The sequence below is a fragment of the Limulus polyphemus genome, unplaced genomic scaffold, assembly GCF_000517525.1.
Source record: "Limulus polyphemus unplaced genomic scaffold, Limulus_polyphemus-2.1.2 Scaffold1457, whole genome shotgun sequence".
Lineage (NCBI taxonomy): Eukaryota > Metazoa > Arthropoda > Merostomata > Xiphosura > Limulidae > Limulus > Limulus polyphemus.
Window position 1 is genome coordinate 102,684 of NW_013667067.1, and position 15,805 is coordinate 118,488.

General features: G+C 34.7%; 1 protein-coding gene across 14 annotated transcripts in view; it reads left to right on the forward strand.

Moving 5' to 3' along the window:
* LOC106463665 (rap guanine nucleotide exchange factor 6-like) overlaps window positions 1-15,805 on the forward strand; it is a 165,523-nt gene that overhangs the window by 90,499 nt on the left and 59,219 nt on the right. For 12 of the 14 annotated variants that reach the window (XR_002611530.1, XM_022391224.1, XM_022391228.1 and 9 more), the window contains one exon: window positions 11,105-11,180. Coding sequence is in view for 13 of the 14 variants with exons in the window: in XM_022391224.1 (XP_022246932.1) it covers window positions 11,105-11,180 (76 nt within the window). In the remaining variant the exon portion in view is untranslated. Of the gene's footprint in view, window positions 1-10,363; window positions 10,385-10,431; window positions 10,872-11,104; window positions 11,181-15,805 lie in introns of those variants that run through there. The other 2 variants (XM_022391236.1, XM_022391234.1) reach the window with 2 other exon arrangements.

A 15,805-nucleotide genomic window follows, 5' to 3' on the forward strand; every position in this document is an offset into this window, starting at 1 on the left:
CATGTGTAGATAATCTTGTATAGATGAAAGAATATCAGATAAAAGAATTAATCCTAGAATAATCGATGTGTATTTAGACCCCACCGGCGTTTTAAACGCATTTTTTATAACATATATATATATATATATATATATATGCACCAAATTGTTTGTGGTCCGTGATTTTGTTAATTAAATGATTCCAAATAACACATGAGACACAAAAATTCCATAGATATTGACATAAATTCTACTATTGACCGCTGAGTCCCTTTGTATTTTTCAAAGAATTGTAGCCCCCCAGTGGCACAGCGGTATGTCTGCGGACTTACAATGCTAGAAACCGGGTTTCGATACCCGTGGTGGGCAGAGCACAGATAGCCCTTGTGTAGCTTTGTGCATAATTAAAAAAAACAAACAAACAAAACAAACAAAGAATTGTAAAATTATACTCAATATAATGCAATATGTGGACTCCTGACGGCTAATTTGTAAGCTTGGCGACTTATAACGCTAAAAGGGTGGATTCGATAGCCGCGGTGGACGCAGCGCAGATAGCCCATTATGTACCTTTGTGATTAAATACAGAAATAAATGTAGGCCCCATCGGGAGTGAACTGTTAAAAACAATTCAGTATTTTTATGGTTAGACTATTTAAGACAGGAAACTTTTTGTGAATTTTATCGGTTTAATGTCAAGAAAATGTGATTGTTTTGAAGTTGTAAGAAGCTTTTACAACTTTTTTTTTCTTCCAGAGGTATGTGGAAAAATGGCCGTTTATTTTCTATAAATCTCTCAAATTTGTTTTTATACTGTTTTTACCAGAGAGAGCCAACGGAACTCATTTGGTGTTAGTTCAAATGTTTGATGGCTATCCAAAGCATAACTCAGTTGGAGTTAAAATTTTGTTGAGCTCCGAACCCAGTAGCTTGATTTCTGTATTTCCATGTGTGCTCGGGTCTGATAATGTATGTGGCCAAATCTGAAATCAAACATTTGAGAACAAGTCAGTAGAGGCTTCTTACCACCAGATACTCTCTTATTTCCACAAAGATAGTTTGGGCATCATTGTCCTTCGTGAAAGTAGATTGCCATTTAACATGAAATGTTCTTCTCTTCTTTTTCTTTCATTGCGTGTTTTTGTGAACTGTGTGTTAATACATTCTCTTGTTTTGAACATAACAATGTCTTCCACTTGAAACAACTTAGATGTTACACTTTCAGCAGACAAGATGTTTACTATAAGATGAATGTGTTTTATAATTTTTTCTTGGATAGGTTCAAAAGGTACGTATTTTCCTTGTCCTAGTTTATCTGCCAGATATGTATATTCATTTCTTCCTTTAAAACTGAAAGGATAAAATTCGCAAACACATTTTAACGTGCCACAAAATTTCCTTAAATAACGTACCTGCTTAAGTTACTCCCAAATGGAAATACTGATTTACAACTTTTTTTTGCCCTATTTTTCAACGTGGTTGTTGGATTTATTACACAATTCATGTAAATATATCCATATATCTAATATTGTATTAAGGGTGGTTTGATGACCATACTTCCCAAAGTTAGGTTATGTACTTAATCCATCTTGCAAGTAGGATAGCAGTTTTACATGAGTTTACTTAGGATTCAAATTATGAAGAAATATAAAAGAACTGTGCTTACTGTAGAGATCAAACCCCTGACTTTTAGTGTTATGAACTCTCAACTACGTCGTTGAGCCATCAAAGGGCCTTGTGTAAAAATAGCATTTAGGTCATACGTTTGTCTCTAAATGTCCAGCCCAACTGATGAATTCTAGGATGAAAAGAAGGTCTCCTGGGCAGTTACTTGTGAGAAACAAAAGCTAGATCTGAAATATTTTTACACAATTCTAATTTGAAAACCATAATAAAAGGGGTGTGAAAAAATTTCTAAATAATAACAATAATGCAGTTGTGAAGGTCTTGGGTCATTGTTTGTGCTGGGAAGTTAGAAGAATGACATGTACCTATATAATAATAATAATAATAAAAACTCGTTCCTGCCATTTGCAATTTAACGGAGCCCACGACACTTCATACTATGCCCTTAAAGAGAAAAACTTTTTAAACGTCTGGTACTGTTAAATCTCAACTCCCATTGGAGCAGCAAGTTATACCACAGTTTTTCGAATAGTATACGAATCTGTAATACCTGCAAACTATATTTCTATATATACAGTATCTATGAAACCAGTAAAGCAATTACAATTTTTTTTAAATTTGTTAATCGGACCATAGTAGAAGCCGACAATGAAAAACATTTTAAAGAATCTATAGTAATAAATAATTCATGCGTATAAAATGTCCCCTGATGGGTCATTTTAGGTTTAAGGACTTTACAAACCTAAAATCCGTGGTTAGATTTCCCACGGTGAACAGAGCACGTATAGCCTATTGTGTAGCTTTGTGCTAAAACAAAGAATATAGAATGAATCTTATGGAACAATAAATTGAGATATAAAACGAGACAACGGCCGCACTAGAACAAAACCCCGAAATTAATATTTCTTTACTCGAATACAATTCTGAAGCAAGAAATCGCCTACAATTTTTCCCATTCAAGTGGTGTGTGTGTGTGTCAAAATCGACACGTCAACTCACAGCTGGCTGTATGCAGCAGCATCATCATCCACACAATATTTTGTGCTGTTTTTAGCATTACACCTGCCATATAGTTTATCATGTCTTGAAAACTTTTTTATGGAATGGCGCGTTCTCCCCTTGCTCACTATAAGTAGGCGACTGTATGTACTAAAATGATTGGAATGTTTAGCACAATGTTATTTTCTTCAGCAAACATTCAGTACTTATTTTTTCCCCATTCTCGTTAAGTGTTAATATCTTTTGTATATTGGTTTGTTTTTTTAAGGGGTAGTTTCTTAGATTCTTGTTATCTCTGTGTTGTAACATATTTTTTGCTTTATCTTTTTTCTTCATTCTGTGATAAGACTGTTTCAGCACATACCATACGCCGTGTTAGTTTTCAGTATCCTGTCAATTAATTATTTCATTCTGTTTGTTTAATGGGTGTCTTTCTGCCGTAATACATTTTATAAAGACCAAAGTGAAGTGAACAGAGGTTCTTACATGTCATTTCTAGTCGAGGTGTGCGTAGACCTATGTTCAGTACTCATGTGTTGAAGTTTGCTAACACCTTGTGATATCGGCATGGCCAGGTGGTTAAGGCACTCGACTCGCAATCTGAGGGTCGCGGGTTCGAATCCCCGTCACACTAAACATGCTCGCCCTTTCAGTCGTTGGGGCGTTATAATGTGACGGTCAGTCCCACTATTCGTTGGTAAAAGAGTAGCCCAAGAGTTGGCGATGGGTTGTGATGACTAGCTGCCTTCCCTCTAGTCATACACTGCTAAATTAGGGACGGCTAGCGCAGATAGCCCTAGTGTAGCTTTGCGCGAAATTCAACTAACCTTATGATATTGAGGTCTGAGCATTATTTGTCAACATAGCTTACGTGTAGGTACTTCCACAGGTGATGAAAAGGGTAAGAAATGCTAGTTTTTTAATCACAAGATGGTGATATAACTTGATGATTTTTTTGCTCTAGTAACAGCAAGTTTTAATTTAATAATTTTGGAAGCTTATAAACGCGAGGAAATATTTCTTAGAGTAAATTAAAACAGCTATGATTGTGGCAGAGACTTAATTTTTTACAGTAGTTGATTTTTTAAAGTAAATATTGTTGCACCAATAGCAAACACTCTTAAAAAACTAACTTAGTGCTTCAGTGTGATTGAAAAATAGAAATAAGAAATATAGTCTTTATTCTATTTTTAGATAAATTTCATAGCGTCTATTGTTAAAATATGTGAAATATAACAGGTCTAACATTTGTTAAGTTTCTTTTTAAGCTGGGGTGACTATATTTTGTAAACCAAAATCGGTAACACTTTTATAAAAATTTGTGCCTGTAATCATAATTCCAGATGCAGACATAACGGAGAAGCTTGCTATATCGGTGGTATTTGTATTTCTCTGAGTGTATCTGTTTTAGGGTTTTGTTTTTCTAAAATAACAAGAAGTAGTTGGTTTATAACGTATTAAAGTCATAACTATGACGACTGCATCAGTGTCGTCACATGATGGCGCTGTACCTGAAGATAATAATAATACAACCTGGCTGAATTTTTATTTCTGTTGCACTCTTCGTATTATGTATAATAAATGACATGTAAGAATATTTCGGAGCAATTTTTTCGAATTAGGGACACTTTCGGAACATTTTTTTTTCCTGGGGACTGTCCCTGGAAATCGGAGATGTATGGTCATTCTAAGTTCAACACTGTGTAATTGGACTGCCTGTGTTGTGCTTTCTATATTAATCAAACTCAATTTTTTAGAAACATTATCAGCCCTTTACTTTGCTCCTGAGCCACTGGAGGGCTCTGTATAAAAATAGCATTTCAGATCTATCTTTTGTCTGCCAAAAGTCGTACATTTGTCTCGCATCGTCCAACTCAGCCTATGTGTTCTAGCATTAAGGAAGGCCTCCTGGGCAGTTGTTTGCGGGAAACAAAAGATAGTTCTGAAATGTTATTTTTACACACCTCTAACTTAAAATCCATAATAGACGAAGAGGGATCTGAAGGAAGAAAAACTCTCATTCTAATGTGATTCCTTCTCCCATGTATAAATCATGTTGAATTACAACACTTCGTAACTCTATGTTGAAAACAGGATCTTTAAGGGATTTGTGTTCGGTATATGAAACTTATCTGAAAAGAAAAGAAACATTCGAATAAATCAATACGTGTTGGTCGCGGACTCTCATTATATATTTTTCTTGGTTTAAAGAAAATTTAACATTGCTTATTTCTTAAAATGTATTTTTAGTAGAGGTTGTAGTTTTCCAGAGTTACCTAAAAATCGTTTATTCCATTTTCAAACATAAATTAGAGAGAGCAACGTTAGGATCGAGCCCGTGCTATTTTAATAAGTAGAAATATTGTCAACGTTTTCGCTCACTGAGCTAGTAATATCATTAAGCTGAAGTACTATAAATGGTAATTTTTAGAAAAGTGCTATTGGCATCTTTATAAATGCCGAAGGTCAACGGACAGCTGAAATTTCGACGCGTTTAGTTATAGAAGACTTCTGAGTAAAATTGAAAGTATTTACCAAAATATATTGTTGGGTGTATATATCTTTCATCCTTAATGCAACCTTCCTAAACTACAGTTATTACTGCCTGTAAGATGATGAGTTTGTAGACCTTCTTATAGTTTTGATTGGTTTAGAAAATACAAGTATTGCCTTCAGTGAAGATAGAGACAGCGGCAAGTGAAAAGCTTAGATTTTCTTTTGTCGATACAAACTACGTTTGTCACCACCCTTTTTGGTCAATGAATCCATTATATTGTGTTTATAGCTATTGCAAGTTTCCAGATCGGAGGGGGCTGGTTTGTACAACTGTATAACAAAAGGGCTTGATATACATATTCAGTCTGTATAGACGAGTATTTTGGCGTCTCTTGACCGATAAATATGAAGACGTGATAGCGTCTCAACCATTAGTTCATTACTATGTTTGTCTTGCCCAAGCCAGTCGAATGAACCCTGATATTGGACGAAAAGCCTAGGCGGCACTTATATACTAAGTATAGTGTGATTAACATATTGTCGTAAAATCTTCTTTACTTTCAATCACAAGTTCTTCGAAACACAATGTCCGAATCTTATGCATTCTGAGTATGAATCGGAGAAACAGCATCACATTAGATTTGCCACTATGTATGGAAGTTTTTGATATTGAATGTATATGTTGTTTAATCAATGATTTCCCGTACCATATCGACCAGTTTCATAAGTAGCGTTATTTTTTGAGAAAGCCCTACCCCAAATTCGAAATTTGTTGCTGGACATCTTCTTGTTTACTTTATACTTTCACGAGTGCGTTTTGCAAGTGTGTTCATATTTATTTTCTTAAATATCCACAAAAAACATTACTACAATACTTCAGCCATCCATCATCTCTGTAATACCGTTCGAGTTCTCGTAGAATTTTCTCCCCTCCCACTCATACTGCTCTTTATTAATCAAGTATTCATGATAAAATGGGTATTTCAGGGTTTTTTACCGTATTTGTTTAGAATGGGCCAGATGTACCGCGTGACACCGTTCGCTGCGTGAAAAGCAACGTTTTGCAGTACGTGCAAAAGACTATAAAGTTATGTTGCTATGCAACCAATCCCGAAAGTCTTTGTCCCCAGTAATTACAGTCAAGGCACTCTGAAACAAGATATTCGCTTGTTGTATTTCTTTTTCAATTAATCGTGTTTTGTTTTACAAATGCCTTGTTGAATTTAGCGTTTTTAAATTAGTGAAACCTGCAGAATTTGTCTTTTTAGATGGGACTGAATGTATCGTTAGATTCTATTTATGTCAATCGATGTGTATTGAACTGAATTCACTTGTGAGCAATCTAGTTAAGATTACCTTAGGTGTTAGTCAGACTAAAGAAGTAAGAGCACCCTCAAAGATTCTCGTCTGTTTGTTTTGTAATTCTGTTTTTAAGTTATCCATCATCCCATTTTTTGTCAGAAAAAGAAATCGTGTTACATACTTTGGGGCCGTGGTTGCGTGATGAGAGTGACGGTCAAATCCTACTATTTTGTCTGACAAAAGTGTCCCAAGATTTGGCTTTAGGTGTTTTTGACTAGCTGCTTTCCATCTAGTATATCTCTTCAAAATTAGGGACAGCCGCGCAGATAACCCTCGTGTAGTTTGCGTTAAATTCAGTAAACAAAGATGAAATTTTCAGGCGCAGTCATTATTCAGAGAAATATTGATAGATAGATAGATATGTCGAATTAAAGCTGTATCTTGAAATACGGGCAGTATGTTTTTCAATGCCGTTGTGAATGACATTTTTTGTGAGCAAACATTTTTGGTGTGAAGTAAGATTACTTTAAAAGTCAAAACAACTGTATAACTAAATACAGATAAAACAAACATAACTACTTAACAATTAGCCATACACCCTAGTTATTCCTATTTCTTTTTCCATCCCATCGATAAAAAGAAAGGCGGAAATTAAACGTCAGAAAGATGCAGTTTCCGAGTTCTATCAATTTCTATGTTAAACAATGATTTCGAATGATTTGCTGTTGGAGTTCGCCATCAGTCAGAGGCCTGGTGGTTAAAGTGATTGATTCGCAATCTCTGGGTCGTGGGCTCGAATCCCGTCACCGAACATGCTCGCCCTTTCAGCGTTATAACGTGACGTTCAGTCTCACGTTTCGTTGGCAAAAGAGTAGCCCAAGAGTTGGCAGTGGGTGGTATTGGCCAGCTGCCTTCTCTCTAATTTATCTTTTCAAAATTAATGGTGGCTAGCACAGATGGTCCTTGGGTAGCTTTTAAACAAAACAATAAACCACCAGTCAAACGATTTCAAACACTATTTCATGGTATACTGTTAAAGTTATCCACCAGTCAGCGTTCAGTAGCGATTTAAAACGCTATTTCGTGGTACTGTTGGAGTTCTCTACCAGTCATTGTTCAGCAGCAATTTAGAACTATTTCATGGTGGCCTGTTGGACTTCTCCATCAGTCAGTGTGCTTCATTTTCTCCTGACAGGTCTTCTAAAATGATTGAGAATGAGAAAAGAAATATATATATGACTAACACAAACACTAGAATACGTATTGGCGTTGCTAGAGATTTGGTGATCTTATTATTTTCAGTGAAATATTTGGAAAGCGAGAACCATGAAACTCTGTATATCAGTAGTAGTCTTGAAAGTTGCTAATGGTGGTCTGATAATCTAGTTTTTACCACGAATGTTTATAAATTGTGCAGATACTGTAAAATATTTCTCAGAATGTTCCTATGTACAAGTAACATTTAAACGCACATGTGGAGAATAAGAAATTCGATATCGTTGTAGTTTCTTTCTTTTTATGTGTGTATGTAGGGGTCAGTGAACAGATTCTGATAATAACTGATAATAATACTGAGACATACAACTATGGAAGAGATGTGCATATGTGTATGTAGTAAGTTATGAGGTTTCCACAGAAAATTATCATTACTTTGCTATGGAAACTAACTTGTAATTATTGCAATTAATCTTACAGGAAACGATTACAAAATTAATACAAAAATGAAATATTTAATTTCTTAAATGCTAATATTCTGTGTCGCCACCTCTAACATACTCAGTAGCCTGTTTTTTTTGGTATATTGTATGTCTGCATTTTCTCAACCTCTAGTGTAATTTGGTTCCATTTTTACTGAAGCTGTGTCCAGAGGCTTTCTTTAGTACAGTTGGTACTGTTACAAAGCATAGAGTCCAGCAAATACCACATTTGTTCTATGGGGTTCAGGTCTGAACTTTGTGGCGTCCATTCCAATCGCCGGAGACTTCATGACCCTTCTTTCTTTACCCAATAAGCTCAACATTTCTTGGCAGTAATTAGAGTCATTATTGTCTTGAAATGCGAAATTCTGTCCAATAAGCTTCTTTCCGGTAGGGTAAGACGTGATGGGCTTGTACACTGTGGTATTTATGTTGATCATGAATTATTCCATCATTTTTGTGAGGATTGCTAACACTATTAGCATATATTGTGTGGTAAACTATCACAAAGTTATTTGCTTGCTTGACTGTTTGTACAAGGCATTCTTTCGGCAACCTCTCATTCACTCTTCATTAATTGGAACTAAACAGCTCGTATTTACACTTGTCTATTCAAAGAACTTTGTGCCAGTGTTCCAAAAACCAGGATATATGTTTCGCAAAACCTAGTCTTTTTGCACAGTAAGGGCCCTTTTTATTTTATGCTATTCTTCCGAAAGGTCGCATTCTTACAACATTCTTGAGATTATTTCTTAAAATTTTATCTCTGTGCGATTTGTTAATGTCATCAGCAAGGTTTTCGTAATTTTCTTTACTTTTCCTGCATGAGAATTGATTTTTAAATGTATTATTTCTATTTATGTGAGTTTTGTGTTGTTGTTTTCTCCATCCCGGGTCGTGTTTGATGAGGGGTTTCCTTATATCTGCACTGTGTTTACTTCACAGTACTAGGTGAACAGCTGAGGTTTTACGCAATTTTTCATAAACTCCAACCAGCATCAAGTAAAGTTCTGACTCTGTTAAAGGGTGTTAATTCTCTGTTTTGGTATTTTAATGGTAACACACAACACTGTTAGTTGTAGTTGAAATATTTGGAAAGCGAGAACCATGAAACTCTCTATGTCAGTAGTAGTCTTGAAAGTTTCTAATGGTGGTCTGATAATCTAGTTTTCACCAATAACGTTGAGTCCAGTTGCTGTAGGTACCCCACAATGGTATGCGCCTTTGAAAAAATGTCCGGGTTAGTGTATTTATTAAACTATTCTCTGTACAGTAATTTAATTAAGCATTCTGAATAAAGAGTGAGTGGGATAGGGTTTACATGGTTTGCAAAGATTAACATTGGGTTTTACGTGTTATACCGAGTGTGAGCGTAAGTATTACTTGCTCTAAAGATAGTGTAAATGGGTTTTACGTGCTATACCGAGATTGGGATTGGATTTTACATGCTATAGCGAGAAGGAGATATTGGTTTTTACGTGCTAATTGAACCTATTTATTGTACTCTTTAATATATTAGAGAGAGAACGACGACAGTGTCACTGTGATTTTGAGTTTCTAGAGTCCATAGGGTTTTTAGTGTTGTGAATGTATGCTGTGTTAAAATGATCTGAATATACTTTGATAATTCTTAGTGTTTCCAGATAGAGAAAAGATAATAAACGATATGTATCTTTATTTACATTCGCTTAAAAGAGAAAAAGCCAAAATGTTACACTACAGTTAGATGAGAATTACACGTGCAATGAACAGCTGATAGATGTGCCTGTTGCAGGTAACCAAAAAACGTCCTGGCCTTCTTCCAAGTGTAGTAAGCATTACGGGTTTGCAGTTGTCCCCAGGCAAGCCGTGCAGAGTCGTGTGTCTCCCCCTTTCTGACTCATTGAATCACCGTGTGGTATAGATATTGCCTCCCACACGAGGTTCTTCACGTTGCATGCACCGACTATTTTGGCGGGGTTTGTAGGCAGGCAGCCAGTCCCATGGTGTTTGTATCTGTAACCCTCCTCACTGTCTATCTACCCTAAGAGGAGTCGTCTGTGCCTTTCCCGACGTCTTCATTTATCAGTCTCTTAAGCCGTCTTATACTTATAGCAGTCTTTACATTTAATAATTTATAGTTAAACCACTCGTAGATTCGATGAACTTAGTTATTTTGAATTTATTATAACACTTGCTTGATGGTTTGTGTTTCCTAGCGAAAATATAGCGTTGATATGCAGAGTACGTGTCGATATGTGGATCACAAGCCCGAGGTGTTTGTTCATTATCGTTGAGGGAATGAGGTCCGACAGCGGGTTTCTATATCCGTACCTTTAGAATAACAGTGAGCGACATACACTCTACGCGTTTAAATGTTAACGGTAGTGTTAAGCAATCCATTTTTAAAATAGAAGCATCCCTTGTAGTCATGGAAACAGTAGACGATTTGCGATATGGGGATATGCTTTTATGCTGCAAGTTTAAATACTGCGTTTCCTTGCCGTCGGGTGATATTTGATTAACAAGCGATGTGTAAACAGCAGTGTTTGTGTGTTTATGACATCCACATCCATAGAGCAAGTATTCGTGTATTTCTCGCATATTCACGCAAATAATCTTTATATTTAACGACAGATTGTTCTCTGTGGCGTGTGACTGACCAGAATGGTCACTTATAATTTAGTTTTGTGGTGTCTATAAGCTGTTTCAAAAGAAATTGAACATGTTTTCAACCCAAGAAGCAATGGATAAAGTTCTAGCAGAACTAAGAAACAATGATCGGTTCTTAAGGTTACGTATGCTCTATGTCTTTCATTGAACAGAAATCAACTCCACATGTTTAATTTCACTAAGCTCATTTATCTGTTTACGTTTTCTCATCTCATGTTTATGTTTTTATGTGTTCTATAAATTAGTTTTCAGAGCTTGTCATTCCAGATTGTTAGGCGGATCTTATAGCTCGCGATAACTTAATCGTACTGTCCAATACTTCTGCTAACAATATATCTTCTGTTTTCTTCCAGCTTTGGAAAAAGGACAGCAGGAGGTGGACGCCGGGTAAATGAGTGCCTTATTTTGGAATCGTCCGAAATGATTGCGGTAAGCCATGTCCAATATATAATATCAGCAGTAAAGGAACAATGCCACATCGAATTACAAGCTAAATTATTTAGCCTGTATCAATCTGTTTTTAGCCAGTCGTATAGATTAATACTGAACGGAATTTTGGTAAATAATATGAAACTTAAACAATAAATAATAATAAAGTGAATCTCAAATTTCGTCATGTTGGCTAATAACTCCCCACTCACTGTCATTTTCAGAAAAGAGGCTGGAGACAAGTATATATTGTGAAGCATGATGAGGAGATTTGTTTTTCAGAACTACTGTTTTTTAGCCTTCTCACTTTTTAGTTTACCAGTGGTGAGACATTGATATCTGAGAGTGTTTCTTTATGAAGAAAAATAATAAGTAATACTTTATAATTTCACTGTATCTTTCTTTATGTAATTATGATTTAATAAGTAAAAAATGCGAACTTAAAATGTATATTTTTGAGGTGTTAAAAGGCAGATGTTAAAATGATGTTGGAAGAGCTAAGGAAGGAACCAGCTATCCAAATAATAAGCATGGGTCCGGCCACTTTGTAAATGTAAATCTAGTAACTTAGAACTTTCTACGATCGTGTAACTTTTCGTTTGACTTTTTACTTATGATATTCCAAAGCACACAGGATCAACAGAAAATAGTTAGCATCAGAAAAGAAACCCGGTAAGCCCAGCGTTTTCGGAAAATGGTCCCTATTTTATCAGGGTGAAATGATAAATATACTTTATTCTTGTTAAAATGGCGATGAATTCCAATAACTTGTCCGTTTTTTTGGTTGTGCAGATTCAGATTGCCTTCAAGTAGCGGTGAAATATGTTTGGTGTTATATATAGTGTATTAACAATAACCTCCAATCAGAACAAACCACTTTATACTTTGAGTAAAAATAAAAATCTATCCGGTAATGAGTGTAAATAATTCAATATTCTGTTCTTCCATTCGTCACTTACTTTCTTAGATAACTCATGCTTAAAAGCGTAATATATATTTTACAAATATAATTCAAAATATGTGAATTTTTCTTGGAAGTATGGTGTACAACTTCTATCTATAGAAATATTCACCGAAATTCGTCATTTTAGATTACGTCACACATGTATACTATGGTACATTACTTACAAACATCAGGATGAAATGAGACACCCGAAGCTGGAAATGCCATTGTGTAAATACTATGTAATGATGACGTCAGTTCCATTTTGAATGACGTAATTTCGAACAACAATTTATCGGGCTACTGTGACAAGAAGGCTTGTTGCAATTCTAGGGCTGCGAACATAATTTTTGCCAAACATCAACCAGAATAATATTTCAGTCGTCAAATGACAAGTAGGAAAGTACGTAACAATATAAGTAATTGTCTGTTATAATAGACACTGGGGTCAGACCTTAACAAGACACAACTAAGTCGAAAGAGTTTTTAAACACATGAATACTAATGCGATTAAGTCCGTGTTTTTCGTGCAAATCAACCATGCAGTGCGCGCGCGCACACAAACACGTATAAAGCACAGTTGTCTGTTTGGTCTAAGAAGTTGCCAAGAACTGATTCATTGAATTTTCAATGAAATTTAGTAGAAGAACTCAGGTGAATCCTCCAGAGATAAGTACAAAGATAAGCAATCGGACTCTTGATTCTAGTATGGCAGCCATTTTAGTGTTATCTCCGTAATGCTACGAAGGAGGAAAGTGCTTCGGTAATTTCTATATCGCTTGTGATATCTTATTTAGGTTGATTTCGCGGACTCCTTAAAGTCTTTCATGTCAACAAGTTTAGAAAAAACGACCTTTATTAGAATAGAATATTAGAATATTCCAATATCAAACAGTTGTGTATATTAACCCTGATGAAGTCGCAAAGGCGAAACGTTGGTAAAAAAAAGATATATATTATATATATATATATATGGAGTATAAAGGTAGTTTTTTCTAAACTTTTTATCAAAATGTGTTAATCCCTCCAGTATGCACTACAGATTTTTCATATCAAAAGGAATAACTGTATTTAAAAGCAAAGTAACATTTTTTATATTTATACTATAGTATATCATGTCCATGAAGTAAAAAATTAATTCCTTCACCAAGCTATTTTTACTATATGATATTTCCTTGACAAATTATGAACAGGAAACAGTAGCTTATATTTAAATAAATAGAAATAGAAAGTTAAAAAATGGTGTCGAATTCTTTGTTATTCGTGCCTGAAAAGCATTTCACGATTATGAAATTACAAGTAAGTAACAAGTAGTCAGTGCACGATAAAATATATATATATATATATATATTGAAAAAATAAAAAACAAACGTTTTATGAAAACTTGGTAGTAAGCAGGAGTAATGTTGATACTGTTTCAGATTTTGTTTATACATACATACGTATTCAGATCGGTTTCATTCAAAACTCGATTAGGTAGTATTTTGGCAACAGGAAATTAATAGTTTTTAAGCCTGTTACCTTATAAATTTGTAGGATAAAAATGGCAGAAGAACTGATTAAATACTGTATGTTTTAACGTAGCTATTGGTGTAGTGCGGTCTATTTTCTTGATGCTTAATATTTAACGAAAACACGGAAATGTACAGATATTTTGGTAAACAGGTTCTCGAGAGTTGAATTGCTTAAGCTCTGAGTAAATCTCGAGTTTTTGTTCAATAGCACTTTGATCTAGAAATAGGCATTTACAGAAAGTCCATAAAATGGAACGCCTCTATAGCGTCTAAACAAATTGTAAAGTAGGTGGATGTTGCTATAGTGATATGTTGCTTGGCAACCATCCATAGGGAATTCGTCTTGACTTAAGCAACGAAAAAGCTGTATTGTTTTTAATGACACAAACTACGCTTTTAGAAAGAGATTCTTCGTTTACCGGGGAAAATTGTTGAACAAACAAATCTACATGTTCAAAGGTTTTGTTCTATACATTAATTATTTGAATCACAAAATAATGCTTTATTATCATAATATACGAGATATACGTAGATACAAAAGACCACTTCAATAACCACAGAAATCTACTTCACTGCCATATTAAATGCAAGAATGGCTAAATTGAGCCAAAGTCACATAGACAGCTAGTACATGAATTGCAGATTGCATAAACACCATAAAATGATTTTTATCAAATTTGATGCTTCTTTGAAAATAAGTGAGTAGCCTTGCAAGTCTTCCCCTTATTAGGCCACTGTCCATTCCATATTTCATTCCGTTCCGAGGAGTCTAAAGAATAAACTGTCCAAACTTGACTGGGCTGCTTAAACGTCTCGTGTTAAAGTTTTCTTTGTTGGAATGTTCCTGAATTTCCTAATGATACTAACACATTTTGTTATGTCCAGCCAGGTTGTAGTTGATGAATCGTTATTTCTGTGTACCTTTGTTTTCGTTTTGCCACTTTTCGCATTTAACATGGCAGTGGAGCAAATTTCCATGGTAACTATAGATTGTTCTGATTTTACTGCAGATATGATACACTGTACCAAACATCATCCATTTTGATGATCTACTGTAGTCGTATTATTGAATGCAGATTATATGTTGGATGTTGATGTTACTACCAAATTCAAAATATTGTTCAATTTTTAAATGCCGGATCTGCAATTGTTATTTAGATGTCAAACGGCGTTCTCAAACTTTCTTGCTTCATGACTCGTGACACAAACTTTCTTTTTCGTAAGTTATTTAAACGACAGTTGATAAAATATCTACTAAATAAATATTAGTATTTTCTTACGCTTTCAACATTCGGTACGAGGAAATGTCGTATGATTTATGGTGATTTAGATTTTAGATTATGTTTACATCTATCTGAAAATTTACGTTTTCGCAGCAAAACATATTTTTAATTCCCTGCGCCTCGTTTTATCGTGATAAGATTTGAAAGCAGACATTTTAAGATAAAGGACCATATCAGCCTTGCGTTGGAGCTCTGGATTTGGAAGCTGTCGAATCGTGTTTAATTCCATACAATTCCAGTATCCGAATTTTAAGCTGTGGGTGTGTTATAAGAGCGACATGAATGGTGGGTGATAGAGTGCTACTGATTGGCTAAGTTCCCCTGGCGAGTAGTTTAAAATTAGGGACGGCAGCAGATAGTTTTGCCATTAATACAAATTTTTAAACCACTATATACCCAAATACAGCTCACAAAGTTGACAGCAAAATCAAAGAAAGGAAATCTTTCTAATCATAATGATTTTTGGTTATTAAATCATTATAATCTATATTTCAATTGTTGTTTTTCTTATATTTGGTAATTGCAAGGATTCCATCAATTTCGATTCAATAGTAACCTAATATATAGTAGTATCTTTAATCTTTCGTGTGGAATAAATTTTTAAAAGAATTTCTAGAAAAAATAATAAATTTTGTTTGATTTTAGCGTAAAGCTACACGAAAGGCTATCTGCGCTCTATCCGTTGTGAGGAATCAAACCTCCGATTTTAGCGTTGTAAACCCATAAATTTACTGCTGGCTCATCGAAGGACAAGAGAATAAGGAAAATCATTATTTGTATTATTAAGTATAGTTTCTTGACTTAAACATTATCAAAATAATATCAAATAGCATTCTATTGTAAATTTAAGGACATGTATATATATATATATATATATATATATAT